Source organism: Physeter macrocephalus, chromosome 4, assembly GCF_002837175.3.
Source record: "Physeter macrocephalus isolate SW-GA chromosome 4, ASM283717v5, whole genome shotgun sequence".
Taxonomy (NCBI): domain Eukaryota; kingdom Metazoa; phylum Chordata; class Mammalia; order Artiodactyla; family Physeteridae; genus Physeter; species Physeter macrocephalus.
The window spans coordinates 52,511,053-52,532,936 of NC_041217.1; the positions used below are offsets into that span (position 1 = coordinate 52,511,053).

General features: G+C 37.0%; 1 protein-coding gene across 2 annotated transcripts in view; it reads left to right on the plus strand.

Moving 5' to 3' along the window:
* The window catches only part of SMYD3 (SET and MYND domain containing 3), a 725,308-nt gene that overhangs the window by 196,398 nt on the left and 507,026 nt on the right, over positions 1-21,884 (plus strand). For both annotated transcript variants that reach the window (XM_024133701.2, XM_024133702.2), the window contains exons 3-5: positions 3,390-3,497; positions 5,072-5,129; positions 7,028-7,164. In XM_024133701.2, coding sequence (XP_023989469.1) covers positions 3,390-3,497; positions 5,072-5,129; positions 7,028-7,164 — 303 coding nt within the window. The remainder of the gene's footprint in view (positions 1-3,389; positions 3,498-5,071; positions 5,130-7,027; positions 7,165-21,884) is intronic.

A 21,884-nucleotide genomic window follows, 5' to 3' on the forward strand; every position in this document is an offset into this window, starting at 1 on the left:
GTTGCGGGGCACAGGCTCTGGACGCGCAGGCCCAGCGGCCATGGCTCACGGGCCCAGCCGCTCGGCGGCATGTGGGATCCTCCCAGACCGGGGCGCGAACCCGGTTCCCCTGCATTGGCAGGCGGACGCGCAACCACTGCGCCACCAGGGAAGCCCCGTCTTTGTTTCTTAATGCAATATTTTAATTTGCTTTGTCTTTCATGCTAATTTGTGCTTATTGTACATCATCGTTAATTTTCAACTATGAGAACAGAAAACATTACAGTCAGTATTGTGAACAAAATCTTAATTACATCCTGTATTTGCAGTAATAGAAGAAAATAGGAAAAAGTAAGTCAAGGGGTTACCTCTGAGAAAGTGGTAGATATATAATGTGTCCCTTGAGGTGTTGACCAAGGTTAAAGTTTGTAGAGTGAAGATAATGCCTAATGTTTTTGTATGATTGTGAAGCTTTGCTTCAAAGTCAAATGCAGTTGCTTAGAAAATATCTTTGTAAGCCTTTTCTGTGGTATGCTTCTGTTAGTAAGCCTTATGGTAAGATGTAACCCTAACAATTAATGTTTTAGAAACATGGTTTTTAATATCATGGTAATAGTTGACACTATTACAGGCCAGTTTCAAGTGGTATGATTACTTTCCATATTTATATAGATTTGATTTGGCTTTTAGATGAAGAATGAACATCTTTTTTTGCTGAAGCAAATGGGAAGGCAAGTATGTCTGATGTTTTCATGCAGTGATCGAGGAATAGCCTAAAGAAACATATTTCTACTTTCTAATTACTGTTGAGAAATAAGAGCTCAATTTTAATTATGTTAAAGAAATAAAGTCATTTTTCACGAGAGTTTTCTAAAATTTGGAAGTTTCATTCTAAATAATGTCATGTAACAGATCAGTTGATTCATTACCTTGGGTACATGTTGTAGTTCCTTTTCTCTGGTAAGCTTCCAGGAGGCTGAGCTGCTCAAAACTAGAGGTTTTAACAATAGAGTTATAGATGATCCCATATAGTTAAGTATCAATTAAAATCTGCTCTTAAGATCATTTGATCCATTATCTCAGCCTTATTCTACTAGGTACAATTCTTTTTCAGCTAGACACTTACTTTCAATACCAAATGAAAATTCTTCCACCAAAACTATGGTTCGCCCTTCAATCAGTAATCAAAAATGTCCACGCTCTAGTTTCCTGTCAGTGAGAATGATTGTGAATTTGTCTGCTTATTAACTCACCCTCATTCAAAGACGAGCTGAAGGAAAGAAAGTGTATAGGTATATTTGAGTCAGTATATACCAACCTAACTTCCCAAAGGATGGCAATAACAGTCATGGGAAACTGTGTTAATTTATTTATACAAGTTTCTTAAATACAACATTTTAGAACTTCTAGTAAGCTAAATATATTTCGAATCTCTAAGCAGGGTCTACAATATGAAGTATTTTTCAAACTTATTTGGCAATGTAACCATATTTATTTTAGGGATCTTACAACACATTGGTACTTGCTGATTGTTAATCTGAGACTAGCCCCCTGAACAATAGAAACCTTTTCTTTCACTGAGTTATATTCTACTGACATTAAAGTAGCTCTGTGAAAGGCCATTGTGTTGTGAACTATTGTCAAAGACATTGTCCAGTTTGCTGATTAGCATTCTTGGAATAAATTCCTCCTGTGATTTAATACTTGGTAAAGCTATGTGTTATTCTCTTATGTCAGATGAGAATTACCTAAGCCATTATGCTTTCTTTTTGCCTTGTCTGTGAGGCAGCTCAAATAATTGTTGTACACAAGCACGATAATTACTTAGCTCTCCTGTTAAGCTTACTAAGAACTTATATTCTCCCCCTTTATATTTATGTAGCTTGGTAGTTAGATCCCAGCTCTTGAGCCTTACTTTTTTCATCTTTAATATAAGGATGACAATATCTACCATTTGGATTATTGTGAAAATCAAATGAAATCTTTTTTAATTGCTTAGTCATGTGTCTAACACTGTAGAATGCTAAGTAAATGCTAGAGGACTTTTTTTTTCATAATTTTTACATTTTCTGTTTCTAATTTTACAACCTTATTTCATACTCATCTTTACTTTGAAAGCAACTCAGTTTTATTTAGAAATGAGTAAGTATAAATACTAAAAAAAAAAAAATCACATTAAGAGCATTACCATAGTGGATATGAAGGAATGAAATGAGGCAACTGTGAATAAAGTTGATAAAAGAAGTACCCCTTGTAAACAATGTCTCCAAGATTTGGTTTACAAGGAAATAGCAGCAGACAAACCACTCCTTCACCCAGCACCCTGACACAGGCAGTCTTTCTGAGCAAAATGCTGTCTTGAACTTGAATCGGAGTTCACAGTTTCAAAGTAGCTGCAGCTACTATTTTGGTTGTGCTGCATGTTGTGCTGTAAGTGGAAAAGAGAAACCTCTTCTATGGGGATTTTATAGGCCCAGAATTTGGGAGTGATTGAACTTCCAACTCGCATTTGGAAAAGAACATACTAGATATTTGGTTTAGCTGTCTTCCACTTGCCAGGGTTAAATATTGGATACTCTGGATTTTATTTCCATATAGAAGTAATCCCATGTAAAGGGAGTCATGGCATTTCTGACGTCGGACTCCAGGATAATGTCCATCCATTTAGTCCTCTTATTCCTAGTGTTGTGAGATTGGTGACTGGCTCTGTGGTCTCTTCAGCCCCACTAGCACACGGCTAGGATCTTGGGAAAAGTGACTATATAATTTATCATACAAACCACACTTTTCAGAATGGAAAGGGACACTATTAATAATTAGGCCAGTACAGCATAAATAAACCAAGATGGTCCTGGGTAAAAATGACATTTGGTCATTTTAGCTAATAACCCCTTTCTATGTTGTCTTAAAAACACAAAAAGATTTTCTGTTTTTTATGTTAGCCCTCCTGATATTTCTATACTTACTATAATAGCGCAGAAATTCAGAAAGCTATCTGCCCCGTTTTGATTTTTTTGAACCATGTGTTTTATTTTCTAATTTGGAGTGATATTTTCTTTTTGTATCCAAAATCACTGTCTGTTACTGAATCCTATTTAATCACCTAAAAGGCTATCTTATAAATTATTAAGAAAGACATAATGATTCTTTCTTTGGACTCTACCAGTTAGGTAATAACCAAGGGACAAATTGAAGGACAGAGGTGAAATGGAAGTCCTTGATGTCCATGCCTGGTAATTGCATACTGAATCCTGGATCATTAATAGGATTATAATATTGCTTTCATTTTCTATTTGCAGTTATATTTAGGCTGTTGAAATTAATGTTGATGACTCACAACATTCAAAACCAGTGTAAATGACAGTTAAATTTTCATGTCTTATATGCCCTCCTCACTCTTGTCTTAACAGAAAAAAGCTTGGCAGGACCACAAGCGAGAATGCAAATGCCTTAAAAGCTGCAAACCCAGATATCCTCCCGACTCTGTCCGACTTCTTGGCAGAGTTGTTTTCAAACTTGTGAGTATAAAACTTGTGAAATATGCTTGGGTTTTAATTTAACATAAGCACTTGCAATTGCATGTATTATTCATATTTAAGACTGAATTTAAATCCATGTTGAGGTAGAAGGTGGATTATTCCAGGGAGTGTCTTAAGACAAGACTTGTTGTTTTCCTGTTAATCACAGCAGTGACAAAGTGCACCGCCCCTCTTTGGAGACCCCGTGTGTGATCTCCCGTGAATAGAAACATAAAGTCCTATGTTTGGGGCATGAGATGTTAGTGATGCCTGTTACATTGCCTTTAATACTTTTCTACTGAGAACTAATGCACAGGGCAAGTATATAATTGTTTTCTCCTCTTCAAGTGAGATTTTAATTCGATGATAATTAATCTTACAAGGAAGGGTCCTTATCTTATCTTATTTTCTTTTCTTTTTTTTTAAGCCAACATTCACTGAAATTGCTTCTCCAGTCCCTTTCCCTACTCTGCCAAAGCAGCTAGTGGATTCCCTGAAATCCCCCTCTGGTGACATCTTCCAGTTTTGGATTTTTTTTTTTTTTTTTTTGCCAGGCTTTAGAATGAATATCTCTTTATTGCAGGCTTTAGCTCTCTCGTGTCCTGTTGTCTGTTAACTTCTTTTGGCAATAAAATTTCATAGAGGAATTTAGGAATGTAAAAGTGTATACCTAAAACTGATGCAATGTTATATATCAACTACATCTGTACTAAAAAAAATGGATTTAGAATACCAAATTGGCATTGTCTTTGGACTGAATACACAACATCTGTCACATATACTTACTACTATTTTTAAATGTACATAGTGTGTTGAACTAAAATACACAAATTTATTTCAGAGCAACTTTGTCATTAGGCGTTTCTTTAATCACTGGATATTAAAAGTATAATAATATTATATTTGAGTCTGAACTTTTTTGTTTACTTTATTAGTATTGAAAAGATAGAGGACCACTGTTAGAGCAGAAATGGGTTGCTTCAGAATCACGCAGGGCTCTAGTTCTCAGTCTTCACCCGACCTACGGAATCAGAATCTCATAGAAAGTAACTGTAATGATAGTTACTTTCTGTTGAGCACTTACTATTTCTAGGCCCTGTGCTAATTGCTTTACATGATATACCTTATTTCATCCCACAACAACTCAGTGCTATTATTACTCCTGTGTTTCACATAAGGAAATTGACACCTCAAGTTTAAGTAACGTGCCCAAGGTTGCACAGTTTGTAATAAACTCTTATTTTTATTCATCCATCTTTGCTTTTCTATAATAATTAGTAGTAAAATCCTTAAAGTGATACAGTCTGTGGTAGAATTGGGGAAAAAAAGAAAAGAATGGAAACTTCTTGTAAAAGAATTTTGTGTTTGGAAATTAAATTGGTGGGTCAATTTGCAACACAGATTTTAAAGTTGTGACTGATTGAATAATTTAACTCTAAGAATGATGAGAAGGATAATATAGAAAATTATCTTTTTAACGGACTTGCATTTGAATATTTAAAGATGTGCAAACATATTATTTGTATATTGGAGCACTTGAAATTGTTTTTGGTGTTTTCCCCCTTTCTTCATAGATGGAAGAAACACCCTCTGAATCGGAGAAACTTTACTCATTTTATGATCTGGAGTCAAGTAAGTGATTCTCTATCAGCATCTTAAAAGTTCTATCATTTATTTGCTGAGCTGATGAGTTGCCTTTTTTTTTTTTTAAAAAAATTTGTTGTTCTGTCTTTTTATTATGTGAGGCAGCAAACCTTTTCATGCTTTTATATAGACTGACACATTAGCTTATTTAATTTATTCTAGGGTAGCTTTGGCCCTAGAGGAGTTTGTGAGGTACCATAGAGGTGTCCAAGTTAGGCAGTGAGGGGAGTATAACCCTTTGTCCAGCTGACAGAATAAATTTTACTTCTGTTTTTCCCTTCTTCCCACTCTTGGTTTCTTTCTTTTCTTTCTTTTTTTTTTTTTTTTTTTTTTTTTTGCGGTACGCGGGCCTCTCCCTGTTGTGGCCTCTCCCATTGCGGAGCACAGGCTCCGGACGCGCAGGCTCAGCGGCCATGGCCCACGGGCCCAGCCGCTCCGCGGCAGGTGGGATCTTCCCAGACCGGGGCACGAACCCATGTCCCCTGCATCGGCAGGCAGACTCTCAACCGCTGCGTCACCAGGGAAGCCCTTGGTTTGTTTTTGATGTTAGGGAACAGTAATGTGAATGGGGTGTCCAGGGAACATTTAGATAATAAGGAAAGTAGAAAGTACCGATGACTTAGGCTCTCTGACAGCACTGAGCGTTGTTCTTCTGCTGAACTACGATGGTGGTGGCCAACCTCCTTAACACTGAGAGGCTTTGCAAATCTGAGTGTTACGTGAACGTAGGGTTTGTGTTTCTTTCTATTGGCACAGATCACAGATCCTCTTCATTGAAGTTGTACATGACTTTTAAGTCAAAAGTAGCAAGAGCTCATGGAGTAATGTGCTACACAGTTTAATATTTTTAGATGGAGACAAATAAAATCATCTAGTACAGATTTATGGTTATGGAATCCTCTAAGTGCCAGTGATAATAAATTATTATTTAAGGAATCATTGGGTTAATTTGTTCTGTTGAACAAGTAATTAAAAGAAAATATGTAGACCTGACATGAGCAACAGAGTTATGCTGTAATTTCATCTTGATCTATCTTTTCAAGTTTTAATAGAGAACTAGTCATTTTTTTCTTCTTATATTACTGCTAGGTAAATAACATCTCTTGCAGTGAGTTTTGCTATGAACATTAGCCCTGCTTAGTAGCAGTGTCATACCCGCTGCCTTAAGTGAAGTGCTCTCAAACGTTATTAATTGAACTGTGCACTCCTAGTCTTCACACCCCTTTGTGGTATAAATGAAACTGAGTTTTTAAAGAGGTGATATTGGCTTTGGAACTTTCTCCTTCTGTTTGGGTTGAAGCAGTATCATATCTTGTTTATTCAACCTGAAAAGAACTTGAAAATGAGATTTCTTTGGTTGATTCATGTTTTTTTCTCGATGTACTTTCTACTTGACCAATTTCACCAATTTGAACTTAATTTAACTGAACTCTTCAGTTCTTGCTTTCTGTTTTTTTGTCTTTGAGATGATACTGTTTATCAGTTAGTTATGACCTGGTTGTAAATTGTTTCATGGAAAAGTCTACTTAAATTCACTAACTAAATAAGCATTTATGGTAGTTTGAACATGTGTGCAGGAGGATGTAGAAAATCTACTAACACACATCATTACTGATTTTGGTTTTAATGTTTTTTCATCTGTGTGTGTATTGATTTTGTTTTGCTAGGTGTTTGATCTTATTTTGTAGATAACGTTTGGCAGAATTTGATTGATAATGTATGATAATGATTTGTAGTTGTCAGAAAATAAAAAGATGCATTTGATCTCTGTCAGAATGGAATCTAGGGTAGGAAATATCTGCCTTAACAGCTACCATTGAATACCTGAAAATTATCCATTGAAAGTTCACTGTGTGATTGTACTATTTATTTTCTCTTTAAAAAAGATATTAACAAACTGACTGAAGATAAGAAAGAGGGCCTCAGGCAACTTGCATTGACATTTCAGCATTTCATGAGAGAAGAAATACAGGATGCTTCTCAGCTGCCACCTTCCTTTGACATTTTTGAAGCCTTTGCAAAAGTAAGTGTTAACTTTGGTATCTTTGCTAATGCCATAAATCAACCCTTTACTCCTTATTTCGTTGTTGATCCATGAAAATCCAGGACCCTTCATGTCTTTATCAGTCCCCTGCTTTACTGAGTAGAGAATGGGAGAATGTATTGCTTACATTGAAAATAGTATTATTTTTTCTGCTTTATCAGTATTCTTACTAATGGTTCAAGTATGTTCATTGTCAGCTCTCAAAGCACACCCTCAAAAGAGTGTGCTTTCTTGTCTCAAAAGAAGGTAACATATTCCATTATTTTTTATGAATGGATTTAAGTTTGCCATTGAGTCCATTTAGTTTTGTGGTGGTTGTTTCAGCAATGGAACTTTCCTTGAAGTGAAAGAAATCATTGGAATCCATTTCTTGATTAAGTGAATTTTAAATAATATGAAAATATAACCATTTCTGATTTTAAAATAATTGCCCAAATTGCCAAAATATTTGTTTAAATGTTTTAAGTCATGAAAATCTTAGATTAGGGTTAGAAAATAGGTATAATTTAATATTTCATTGTGGTCTCTTGGTAATGGGTACCTGAGTGCTCTTTTTGGAAGTGATTCTGAGGGTTTGTTTGGGTCCAGAGAGAAAGAATGCACTGATTGATTCTTTTTCTTTTTTAATTTGTTTATTCATTTATTTATTTTTGGCTGTGTTGGATCTTTGTTGCTGTGCGCGGCTTTCTCTAGTTGCAGTGAGCGGGGACTACTCTTTGTTGTGGTACGTGGGCTTCTCATTGCAGTGGCTTCTCTTGTTGCGGAGCACGGGCTCTAGTTGTGTGGGCTTCAGTAGTTGTGGCACGTGGGCCCAGTAGTTGTGGCTCACGGGCTCTAGAGCGCCAGCTCAGTAGTTGTGGTGCACGGGCTTAGTTGCTCCGCGGCATGTGGGATCTTCCCGGACCAGGGCTCGAACCCGTGTTCCCTGCACTGGCAGGCAGATTCTCAAGCCCTGCGCCACCAGGGAAGTCCTGCCATCATTATTATTATTGCTTCCGAGCCAGGTTCTGACTCCTGCTGCTGTAAGTCTTCAACAGCTGGAAGACTGAGTCAGTCCCGAGGGGTGCACCACCAGGGGAGTCCCTGATTGATTCTTGATATCTACCCTGGGATAGGGACAAAGGAACCAGTATATCCTTTGTTATTATCATGTGTTTGCCATCCTTACTTTCTCACATTGTGTGTTTGGATTTGTTTAAATATTGATCATATTTTTAATAATAAGTAAAATTTTACATTTGAGGGTGATTTTGTCAATTTTACAATTTATATGCACACATCCAATGATATATTTATCTTGTGAATATTTTTAAAGTATGCTTTATAATCTGCTTATTTTCTAAGAATTTAAATGTGATTAGTGTGATTGCTACAGATCTATTCTTGTTTTTCCCAAATGTAGTTTTATTCTTTAGGGTATGCTCTTACGATTTTCTGATAATATCATCTTAGCATTACATTCTGGTTTGTCTATTAATTAAAATTGATTTCAAAATGTTAAGTGTTGTTTATAATGCATCTGAGAAGTTTCTCATGTTTTTTTCATATGCTTCTGAAAATTACAACCTATAGTAACGCTGCATATACAGTGCACACAAGCTCTTTCGACGTTACATGCTACACAACGTAACACCTACTGAAAGATAAAAATATACCTTATGATGACTGTAACTTCATTTCTAGTGTTTCCTATTGTTGAAAAATGTTCAAGTGCTAATTACTGGAGTTAATAGTGTTCATAATAACTATTTAAAAATACTTTCATTGCATAGTGTAAATTGTAAATTACTATCTTATTTCTCCTGTTTCTTTTAAAATAATTTTAATCTCATGTATCTTACAATGAACTTTTCTCTGTGCTGTGTAGGGGGAAATTCTGTCATTATGATTAAGCAGACAAAATTTTAATAATGTGCTTTCCTTCTCCCCACATACTTACACTTGTTATTGCTACAAAAGTAAAACATATACATTTTTGTAGTGTATGGGGGAATTGGACTCAGAGCTGTGATTTCTGCCTTAAAATATAGGTTAATAATCAGAGGAAAGCAGCATTAACCTATGGCTCTTGTACTTCCTTGTAAAAGTTTTGTTTATATTTTATAGACTGTAGTTACTTTTCTGCTTATACATTTGTCCTTAAAAGAGAAAATTCTCCCCCTTCTCCCCTCCTCCTCCCCTCCCCCTCCTTGTCCTTCATTTTTTAGAAGAATAGAATAGTCTTATATTAAGCTAATCAGTGTCCTGCAAAGCTTAGGGATGAGCCACTGAGCTTATAACTTTGCAAGTGTGTGATGACGCCGATCATGACAAATGCGTTGGAAGTGGGTGGAGAATGCTGGACAGGGAATTTTATCCCTATCGACTGCCCCCGCCCCATCTTACTGGCATAGAATTAATCAAAGAGAAGAAATGGGCACTTCAGAGAGTGCTGCTTTCTTTTGCTGCTCCTACATGTGCAGTCTGTCAGGAGTGGTTCTATGCTGACCTGCCTTTCTCACCTTAAGGAACTAACTTTTTAATTTACTCTTCAAAGAAAGCTGGCTTTACCTGGCCTCAAAAAGAAAAGCCTGTTTTATGTTTTGCTTTTCCTCCCACTCACTTATGTTCATGCAGGTTCTGTGCAGGTATTAGACACGCGAAGCTTGTGTTTTGGCTCCTCTAATTGTCATTTAAGACAAGAGGAATTCTGAGAGCTTTTCCAAATTTGTTTCTACCTTAATTTTTTTGAATCTTTGATTATGGACTTTTCCAAACACACGCAAAAGTAGAGAGACAATTCTAATGAACCCTCACGTTTCCATCACTTGGTTTCAATAATTTTCAGACTTGTTCTATATCTGATAGATGTCACACAGATGTTCTTTTCCTTTAGTTGAATTTCCAAACATTCCTTACAATTACTCTTTTGCTATCAGTCCTCTTGGCCTCCTGAGAGACGTGTCTGTTAGTGAATTCACTGATCAAATTATGCAAGTTTTGTTTTGTTTTGTTTTTCTTTTTGTTTGCAGCACTCTTGCCCAGGGTTATCAAAATACATGGTTAATTCTAACTCTGAAAATTATCTGCCAAGGCAAAGAACCGCAGCAAGTCAAAAGTTTCATTTGGGGGTATGCATACATATATCAAAGTTGTACTGCCTGGAAGGGAAAGGGGTTGGTGGAGGATGAGAAGGTTCTTAATCCTGAGAGCAAATTTCTTCTCTGCTGAGCTGATAGCTTTTTCTCATAGAAGACCATGATGAATTCCTCAAAAGTTAGCGATTTAGGGCTTCCCTGGTGGCGCAGTGGTTGAGAGTCCTCCTGCCGATGCAGGGGACACGGGTTCGTGCCCCGGTCCGGGAAGATCCCACATGCCGCGCAGCGGCTGGGCCCGTGAGCCATGGCCGCTGAGCCTGCGCGTCCGGAGCCTGTGCTCCACAACGGGAGAGGCGACAACAGTGAGAGGCCCGCGTACCGCAAAAAAAAAAAAAAAAAAAAAAGTTAGCGATTTATATTTTGAACACTCTGGGGTTTTCTGCTGAAAAATAGTGTGTATTTCCTGTTGGACTAGATTCTTAGTGCCTCTTGTGCTTCTGTTGCCCAGGACTTGGTTCTGCTTGAAAAATGTGCCCCGGCCCCCTTCACTACTCCGAACACATTACTGTGTAGTCTGTTTTCCAGTTATATTTCCAAGTGTTCCTTTTTTCTCCACTTCCTGATCACCAGTATGAGCCTGCCACTCCCCATCCCCACATTCACACGCACACACTGAGCAACTGGCAGTTGGGATTTAGAGCTAGTAGTTTGCTGTATAAAATATCCTGTCGACCTCTGAACTTATTGCCTGGTTGTAAACATTAAGTAGGAAGGAGACATTTTTCTAGGGGAGGATATCAAGGAGGACTTCACATAGGAAGCAGAAATTAATGGCATGAATTTCAGAAGAGGAGATGGTGTTGGGAAACAATTCTAGAGAATGGTTTAGAAATACTTGTGGGGAGTGAGGGGGTACTGACTCCTCTAACCCCCGGGTAAGAAAAATATATTGACTTCCTATGAAGAAGATTTGGAAAGGCATTTGTTACCAGTGGAATACATGTTTCAGTTATATTTAGTGATTACAAAAAGAGTTTGAATGAAAGCGTGATGCTTAAAATGTTTGTTTTGCTTTAGGTGGTAAGAGAAAATTAGCGAGGGTAGTAGTACCTCTAGAATTTCTATAGCTGGCGAGCTGCAGAGTGATGATCTGGTGGGATGGAAACGTGGGAGTGATTTGCTTGAAGCTTTATTTGCATACTTTTTTTTTAACTTAGATTGTATGTTACTTGGGGGTGTGGCTGAATAAAAATAAAAGAGTAAGGTATGAGGAAAGTAGTGGTTCGCCACTGACACTAATGAAGGTGGCCAAAGGGTGGGAGATGTACTGGGGATACTTGTTAGTGAGCACAGTGGAGGCGCGTGGCTATTTGTATATTCATCAAAAATGGAGACCAGACTCATCTCTGCTGGCTCTTTTTCAGATTGTTTGGAGAAGGGAAGATGTATGTTTCCGTCTCCACAGGCCCCTCCTCCTTCCCACTCCCCAACTTTTTTTCCTTCCACTTCTATTTTGAAATAAGATTTCTGGTTAGATTTCAAAATGGATTTATCTTGGCAAGACAACTCCTATGGTTCAATCTGTTGATTGAGTTCGAAACATTTGCTGCAAATATAGAGAACGTATATACAAATAATGATGACTATAAACTTTAAAAGGTGAGAAAATTACAGTTAGAGGGCAAATTTAAACAGGAGGTTGAATAGTAGTATGATGGCTAAGTTGCTTTTTCAGACAAGTAAGTGAAATTCTCTCAACCTCAATTTCCTCATGTGTAAATGGGAATAATAATAATAATATTTACAGATTAAAGTGAGGATTAACTCTAAAGTACTTAGAGTGTCTGACACATTATTAATTTCTACTACTGCTGTGCCTATTTCCCATATTTATTTGTATTCTAGTATAAAACTTCAGTGTTGTGTGTCTCCCTGTGTTGTCATGTAGCCAAGAGTGTAATCTGCAACTGATTGTAAACCAGAGTCTCAGATGGTTGCTTACAGTTGTGCCCAGTGCTGGTATCCCATACCCATGCTGAGAATTACCTATCTTGTTGAGAAAAAAATTTTGCAGGCAGAAAATAGTACCTTTCCCCTAGTAACTGGCTTGGTTTCAGCCCATAGCTATTGTGGACGGAAATCGTTTACTGTGTCCTACATTCATCGCAACTCCATGATTTCAGAGTAGTTCCTTGGGATTTCATGTAGGAAATATAAAAGCAAGCTTACTATGATGAATGAAATGTTTCTCACACATGAATCTTAAAAGGATGAAATTAAATTATAAGAGTTCTGTTAGTTGTCATGTCACAGTTCACTGAAATGACATGGAATGTCTCTATTCCATCCCCCCAAACATACACTGGTAATTATTGGTAATGGTTATTCTAAATTTAATGTCAGTAGACTTAGTTCTGAGCTTATTTTCTATGCATAGAGTATATTTTTTAGCGATCACTGTGCAGAGTTCTAGAACAACATACTTATTTTTTTTTCTGGACTTAAAACTTCCTTTTCTAAAACTGCATTTGGTAGACTGATTAGAATGTGATAAGCTCTGAACAAAGTAATAGAAAATGGACTAGTTGCAAAAAACGTTTCAAAACCAGACATTAAATTGGAAGCAACAAGAATAAAAGTGAACTTCCTGACCACAAAACAGACATCATTGTTAGTGCTGCCAGACCTCTGCAAAGTACGTTTTAACTTGATAATATTATATAACTGCAACAGAAGTTTTTGATTAGAAATTTCACATCTGTTTGAGAAGATGTTCCCTCTTTTTTTCTTTTAAACAAGATAATAATTTTCCTGGGAGAATGTTATTTTTGTTCTTTAGGGCACATCTGTGACCTCCAGAGCTTGCCTTCTGAACTCTAATTTTTAATGCTATTGGGGGAGCTGGTTTTGCGATATACACTGTGGTTGTATAGATTTGAAAGTGAGAATTTTAGGTGCTTTTTGTACTATGATACTTAAAGTTTACATTCAGTTTCATTCTGAGTAAATTTTCACTGGGGGAGAATTTTTGTTTATTGGAGAAACAGTGGAGAATGGGTTAAAACGAGAATCTTCTAATTCATAGGATGAAAATAAATAGTAATTTAATATTTTTGATTGAGATATGTTAGAAATAAGACACAAATGATAATATATTTAAGATTATACTTGCGTTTGCCTGGTATGTGCCATTAGAGTGTTAATAAATAGTCTATGTGCTATTCTGCCATAGCCTCATAATTTTAGTAAAGTATATAAGTCATCATGGAGGAAAAAATTACTAAATAAACCCTTATTGGGTCTTTTTACTTGCCAAAGAATGGTGTACCTCAGTAAAAGGCAAGAACAAATTTATGATATATTCAGTTTTTTAATCTTAAATTTTCCGTTTAGTTAGCCCTCTCATTCTGGATGTACTGGTGCTTTATTACTTCAGTGTTGCTGTTAGACTAATTTGTGGGACAGATATTACCACTATTGTTTTGAAAGGTTAGGAGTGTGTGTGTTTGCCACTTGGAGGTTTCAAGTTCATATAGGACCAAATTTTAGAGCCTTTTTGTTGATCAGCTTAGTTGAATTTCACTACTGTAGCATGCTATAAAGTAGTAAAGAAAGCAATCTTTTGAATTAGTAAAGTGATGAATTATCTAATTACAAAGCTTATATGAAATGGCGGTATGATAACTTTGACTGCATTACTAAATGATCCCAGTGACTGATCAGATGTGCCTGGATTCCATTAAGGAAAAATATGCCATTAAATATTTAATACTAAAAGCAAGGAGACACACCAGGATTGCTAACCTCCAATCACCAGGGTGCATGTATCTCTACATTTGGAGGTAGTTGCTAGTTGAGACATCTCTCTCGTCTGCTCACAACAGTTGCTAGAAGACTTCATTATTGAGATTATACTTTTCTTCTGGTTTTAAGTAAAGCAGGCAAACAGCCAACATTCTTAGCTGCATGCACATCCTGGCATTCTAATTATGAAAAGCTGATGCATTTATAATTTATTTATTTATTTTTTACAATAGATTGAATCTCTGAGGAGATCCAAGAGACAGTTATTCTCAGAAATGTTCTTCCAAGTAAAGCGACATTTGTAGGACAGTTGAGATTTCAAAACAAAACAATTCATGTATTTTTAATGATGATATTTATCTATTATGTTCTTCATTATTAATCATTCAGTTACTGTTTCTCTTCCTTTATGTACAAATAACCTATGCTGATTTGGTGTCTGTTTATCATAGTTAAGGACCAGATGCCAACTAACTTCTGAAGTTCAGAAGGATAATTAGTAAATTCTTAATCAGCATTTTTACTTACATGTGTGTTGGTCAAGGTTGATTATGTACATAAGGCTAATGCTTTGATTAAAACTATTAATGGATAAACGTGTTGGCCAAGCCTTGTTGCCTTATTTATTTGAGTGTATAACTTGCCATTAATTCATATAGAGGTAATATTTTAAAAATGACAGTATGTCATTATGAAATGGTAGAGGTTACTTTCATTGCTTTGGCTTTCCCTTTAGTGACAAAAACCTTTATTAGAGTACTATGTCTCCCTACTAGAGTATGAGTTTCTTAGAGCTAGAAATTACATTTTCTTTATTTTGAATCCCTAGAAATCTTCATTGTATACAGTAGGTGTTTAATTGTTGACTGAGTTAAATAATGCATGAAAACTGTACCTTTTCTGTTTTATGGTGTATTCTTTGTTAAATGTATTTTAAAATTATTACATTACTGTAAATATACAACACTAGGTAAAAAGGAATCTTTATTATGGTAAAATTCAATAAGTTCAGTTGATAGCTGAGAATCACAGAAGCTGTTATTATCATAAATTCTTCAGGGAATAATGAATCATTATATTAATTATTCCAGAGTTCAGCAAACCTTTTCTGTAAAAGCCCACATATTTTACACTTTGTAAGCCAAGAAGCAAAAATGAATTATTACTGGCGATTTGTAGTGCACACTGAGAGGGTTACTTATGGTCTCCATGGCAACTCCTTAACTCTTCCATTATAGTTGAAAGCATCCGTGGATAATATATAAGTGAACGGGCGTGGGTGTCTTCCAATAAAACTTTGTTTATAGACACAGAGCATTGATTTTCATATAATTTTTACTTGTACCCAAATATTCCTCTTTTAATTTCCCCCCAGCCTTTTAAAAATGTAAGAAAACATGCTGAGCTTGCAGGCTGTGCAAAAACAGGTGGTGGATCAGATTTGGTCCATGGGCCATTGCTTGCCAACCTTTAAATTATTTTTTGTAAGCCAAAAGGTTTTTTTGTACACAGTAGGAGACAGCACGTGTTATCAAAAACTTCTCTAGTTAAAAAAAAAAAGATAGGAAATATTTTATCTGTTACCGTCTAACAAGCCACTGGTTCTACAGTTTTACATTGCCAATGACATTTGTAAGCATAGTATGTATACAATAATTGTTTTTTGAATTTATTATTTTTTATCCTCAAAACATTTGATTCAATAAATTTAAAATGTTTTAATTCAGTAATATAGTAGAAGAGATGTAGTATTTCACTAAGGATTAGGAAGAAATAAAATTCTTAAATAGAAAAAATGTGTACTTTCCTAATGTCTTACATACTTAAACTATCATTCTTGGTCTTTTGTTTTTGTTTTCTTTAACTACAGATGTTATACTTTGTTACTTTGCCTTGAAAAGAAATGTAAATACACATTTTTCTTTTTAAAAAAATTTATTTGTTTAATTTATTTATTTTTGGCTGTGTTGGGTCTTTGTTGCTGCGCGCAGGCTTTCTCTAGTTGCGGCGAGCGAGGGCTACTCTTCGTTGTGGTGTGTGGGCTTCTCATTGTGGTGGCTTCTCTTGTTGTGGAGCGCGGGCTCTAGGCGTGCGGGCTTCAGTAGCTGTGGCTTGCACGGCTCAGTAGCTGTGGAGCACGGGCTTAGTTGCTCCTCAGCATGTGGGATCTTCCTGGACCAGGGATCGAACCCGTGTCCCCTGCATTGACAGGTGGATTCTTAACCCCTGCACCGCCAGGGAAGCCCCAAGACACATTTTCCTAGTAGAATTATTTTGGCTGTGTAACTCGGGTTCAGAAATTTTTTGTTTGAGTCGTCAGATCTTTTTCTTAGATAATGGATATTGCCTTCAGATTTTACTTTGTGATTTGACTATTTCTGTTACGAATGAGAAGGACCTCTCATGGGAGGAAAAAAAAGGTTTTAGGGATATAACACTAATGGTAATGAAAAATTGTGATAAACTGCTCTGTTAAATTTTACTATTTTTAGAAACAGAGTGATAGTTTTGATGGCAGAAATCAGACATTGCTATATGATGAAGAAAACAAGGTGGTATATTATAAAGGTAAGCAGGTAAGTTTGGGGATGGCCTCTCTAAGTCAGATGAAAAAAATGTGACCTGATTAAGAGAGAAAATAGCCCAACTACTATCTGAAAGGGTCAATTTTCATTAAATTTTTCTTCAGTACCTAGTGTTACATATTTAAAGAGACGTATTTAGATAAATGTTCTTTGTAAAGTATGACGAAGGAAGGACAGAAAGCCCTGTCATATTGGGCAAGCTGACTGTATCTCAGTATCTGGAAGAGCTTTGTCATTAGAGTGGTCCAAGGATGTATCAGGCTGCCCTGGCATAGCTTGGAGCTTCCTGTCCCTGGAAGTGTTTCATTCCAGATTAGAAGCACATGTCAGGATGAGTTATCTCCATGAATAAGGTAAGGCTTGATGATATGTAAAGTGCTCTGTGTTTGTCGTATTCATGGTGCATAATGGAAGAATGTAGTATATCGTTCCCCATCCTCTCTATCCAAGTCCAGCTTATTTCTTTGATGAAATCCACCTGACTAGGATTGGTCCTTCCCTGTTGTAAAATCAGTAGCCACTGGTATTTTCTACGCCAGTCATTTGGCAGTGGTGAATGTTCTTTCTTTTTATTAGCTATATGTCTTCATTTCCTACATTCCCAGTTAGATTGTAAACTTTGTGAGAATAGGAGTCATGTTACCCAATTCCTTCCTTAAGCATAGTACAACCGTACAATTTTAGGCCTGAAAAGATCACAGAAACTATCCAGTTCCGTAGTCTCCCCACTTCCTTCCCTCTCCCTCTTTCCATGAATGCATCAGTTGTGGCTCAGAGGAGGTTAATAAAATAGTCACCCAATGACAGGATGGATGCTAAAATTTAGGTCTTTTGAGCTCAAATGCTCTTTCTCCTAGTTTATGCCTAAGTGCTCAAGAATTACCTTCTAAGTTGAAGTAAAAATGTGATAGAGCAAACAGAACTTAACGTTACAAACAACTTTTCAACAATATCTATTCCTTATATATTTTTTCTAGCTTTATTGAGATGTAATTGACATATAACATTGTATAAGTTTAATATGTGCAATGTGTTGATTTGATACACTTACATATTGCAAAATGATTCTGACTGTAGGGTTAGGTAACACCTCCATCACGTCACATAATTACCAAATTTTTTGTGTGTGTGTGGTGAGAACATTTAAGATCTACTCATGTAGCAATTTTTAAATATGATACAGTATTATCAGCTATAATCACTATGCTATCCAGTAGATTCCAAGAATTTATTCATCTTATAGCTGGAAGTATGTACCCTTTGTCCATCTCCCCATTTCCTGGCACCACCCCTCTCTATGCCTTATATTGAAGGTTATCAGTATAAAGCCAGAAAATTAAGAATAAGTTACACCATAGAATTACTCTTAACAGCATTGGAAACTAGATTAGATTGTCTCTGTAATGATGAGTTTCAGTCTCAGGGACTCTGTATGGCTATGTTTAAATGATGGTGACTTTCCAAACCATCTGGATACATTCCCTTCAGATAACTCTGTTATAAACAGAACTGCTGTATTACATACTTGACAGTATGTGGATTTGTTTTGTATTCCTCATTTTTTTGTCCCATATTTACCAGGAGGCCAGTGGGTATTTAGACACTGCTCTTTGTCTTACATTAACAGATCAAGGGATAATTGAGAGATTTATCAGAAGTTGCCTAGTGCTGCACGCACCCAATTTTATTTTTTATTTTATTTTTTTTACTCTACAAAGTACTTTAACAAATATAATCACATTTATTACTTACAACAACCTTCTGAGTTATTGTTATTATTCCTTTTGCAGATAATGGAATGCTTAAGGTCACATTGTTATTTTGTTTTGTTTTGTTTTGCGGTACGCGGGCCTCTCACCGCTGTGGCCTCTCCCGTTGCGGAGCACAGGCTCCGGACGCGCAGGCTCAGTGGCCATGGCTCATGGGCCCATCCGCTCCGCGGCATGTGGGATCTTCCCGGATCGGGGCACGAACCCGTGTCCCCTGCATCGGCAGGCGGACTCTGAACCACTGCGCCACCAGGGAAGCCTGGTCACATTGTTTTTAAATAAAGGAACCAGAGCTTTAACTTGACTATCATGATTTTAGATTTTCTCCATCCCACCATACTGCATTCTGTGTTATGTTAGTTTTGTGTTAAAGCTCTAATTATGAACTATTGTAAGCCTTAGGAGCAAAACGAGAGTGAAAGAAATGAGAATATGTATGATAAGATTTCTATCACTAATACTAAAGCACTACTATAGGCAAAGCTTTAAATTATTTAATTAGGATTCCTTCTGTTCTCATACAGGTGGTGCATCATGTCTTACATGTCTCTGCTTTATATATTCAAATCTAAAAAGGGCTGGCAGGGAGGGTTGGGGGAGGGTGGGTTTTTCATATCAAATATTTCTGAGCTGATGCTGCCACAACTCTATGTGAAAATAAAGATGATTGAAATGGAATTTGCATGGAGTTAAGCTAACTTTTGAAATCTAGATTCCACAACCTTGAAGTACTGAATATTAAAACATTAATTATTCAAGAGCCTTCAGCTTGGTTCTGTCTTGTTTTCAAGCTGTTATTGGATGTGTTTTTTTTCTTGTAATTCTATAAATGTTTGCATTTATGGATTAAATCATTTTATAATGCAAAAGAATATATATGCAATATAGAACAAAATCCTCTTTGGCTTCTTTGGCACCTATTTTTTCTGTTACGGGTATTTATTTGCCCTTAAGATTTATACCTGACATTAATAACATAGGCAAATAATTTAGAAATACTTTTTTTGAACAAATACTTGTCAAGTAAAAGCATTGAAACCATGTGTGGCCAAATTTGGCAATTGTGGGAGCCATTTCAAGTTTTAATTAACATTTTGTTTTGGTGCTATAGGAAAGATTTATCAAGGCACTATTTATGCAAAGCTCTTTCATCAGGATCAGTTGAATTAGGAACAGGATTAAAAATACACTTTACAGCACTTTCTTTCCTACCCTCCTCCCCCATCATGGGTGGCAGTATTTTATTGAAATAACAGGGCCAACTCAGCATCTGAAGAGGCCCATGTGACTTGCTGGTTGATGTCCTGGGCCCTGTTTCATCTTTTTCTTCCCCCTAATATTTATTTATTTATTTGGCTGCACTGGGTCTTTGTTGCGGCATGTGTGATCTTTTAGTTGTGGCACATGTGGTCTTTTAGTTGTGGCATGTGGAATCTAGTTCCCTGCCCAGGGATCGAACCTGGGCCCCCTGCGTTGGGAGCACGGAGTCTTAGCCACTGGACCACCAGGGAGGTCCCCCTGTTTCATCCTTCACAACCGTTCATGGGCTCTTGGTGTTTCAAGTTTAGAGCGAAAGTTGGTAAGGTATGTTGTTTTGGTGCCTCAGAAGTCTTTTGTAATAGCAGGTGACTGCGGGTTTTCTTGTTTTCCATTTGTCCAAGAGTCCATAGAACAGTACCCACTTAAACCTCAAGTATGCAGATCTTAAGGTGTGATATTGTCCAAATTTTAGAAATCTTTTAATTGCCTTCTGTGGCATGACCTGCCGCTGATTCTCTTTCTATGTCTCATACCATTTTTTTAAAAAAATTATCATTCACTAGTTCTCTTTTTACCTGTTGAATGACAAGCATTCCACTGCCATGGCCTGACTTGCTGAGCCTTGCCGTTTCCTCTGAGATCCAATCCCATATTTTCTACTTAATAAAAATCTTCATTTGCATGATCTGTTTTAACTTCAGATTCATCCAATACTTAAACTCTTGTCTTATCCTCAGTAGGATGTGCTGCTTCTCCATCTTTTCTATCTTTTTTCTTAGCATGGCAGTCTCCTGAGTCAGCCACACCAGAAGCATCAGGGATGCCTCTGAATATTCCCTCTCTCTTGCCTTCTATATGCCCTGCTTATGCTGCTTTTGAAATATCTCTTAACTCTGTTCTTTTCGTTTTATATATTTTTTGCCTCTGGCCTAGTTAAGTCTTTTTATCTTGCCTACTTGGCTCTAACTAATCTTTTTGCCTCTCTTTCCTTGGATCTCAACCCATTTTTAATACTGCCTTCAGAAATATATATATATATATAATTTTTAAAAAAATTTATTTATTTTGGCCGCTTTGGTTCTTCGTTGCTATGCGTGGCTTTCTCTAGTTGCAGTGAGTGGGAGCTACTCTTTGTTATGGTGAGCAGGCTTCTCATTGTGGTGGCTTCTCTTGTTGCGGAGCATGGGCTCTAGGCACGCGGGCTCAGTAGTTGTGGCTCACAGGCTCTAGAGCGCAGGCTCAGTAGTTGTGGCGCTCGGGCTTAGTTGCTCCACGGCATGTGCGATCTTCCCAGGCCAGGGCTCGAACCCGTGTCCGCTGCATTGGCAGGTGAATTCTTAACCACTGCGCCACCAGGGAAGCCCTAGAAATATATTTTTAAAATACCAATCTGATCATTTGTATCCCCTGCTTTAAATGTTGATTTCCTGCTGCCTGTTGTATAATATCAAGGTTTTAAAATATAGCATTTGAGGACTCTGCAGGCCTCATCCCGTGCTGCTTTCCTGGAACTGGATGACTGCTTGGATAGACTGTAACTTGAGGGGTGTAACCATTTTCTTAGCACCTTGCATAGTAACCAGCAAGTTGCAGGGATTCAGTCAATGCATGCTTTCGCTCTTTTACATTGTTGCATTGTCACCTGCATTTTGCTTTTCGGCCTTCACATTATTGCATCCTCAGTGTGTTTCTTCACACTTCCAAAGCTTGATGATATCTGAAGCATTGTTGCTATGACAGTAACAAACAAAGGTAGGCAGGGCAAGTAAGTCCTCTGGATACGGAATTATTTTTGACAGGATTAGGTATTTTTGAGCCAATTTGTAAAGCTGCCCCTGTATATGAGAATACACAAGGAGAGGTTGTCAAAGCCAGTGTGACAAATCAGCAAAGCCTGGTTATGGCTGCTGCTGCTGCTGTGTGTGTGTGTGTGTGTGTGTGTGTGTGTAAATGTGTAAGCAAGGAGGTGGAAATCATTGTGTTCCTTTGGATCCTAAGGTAGTGTGCTTCTATCTCGAAGTCATTCTGATTTGATAGAGGAAATTTAGCTTTGAATACTAATTATCAGCAGTAGTTGAGTGGGCTTCTGCTTTGTCAACACTGCTGGGTTTGATAATTAGAGAATTACAGGGATTTGATCAGATTTTGGAATTCAATTCCTGGAAGATACCTATGTGTTTGCTAATGGTTGTCAGGCAGGCTTC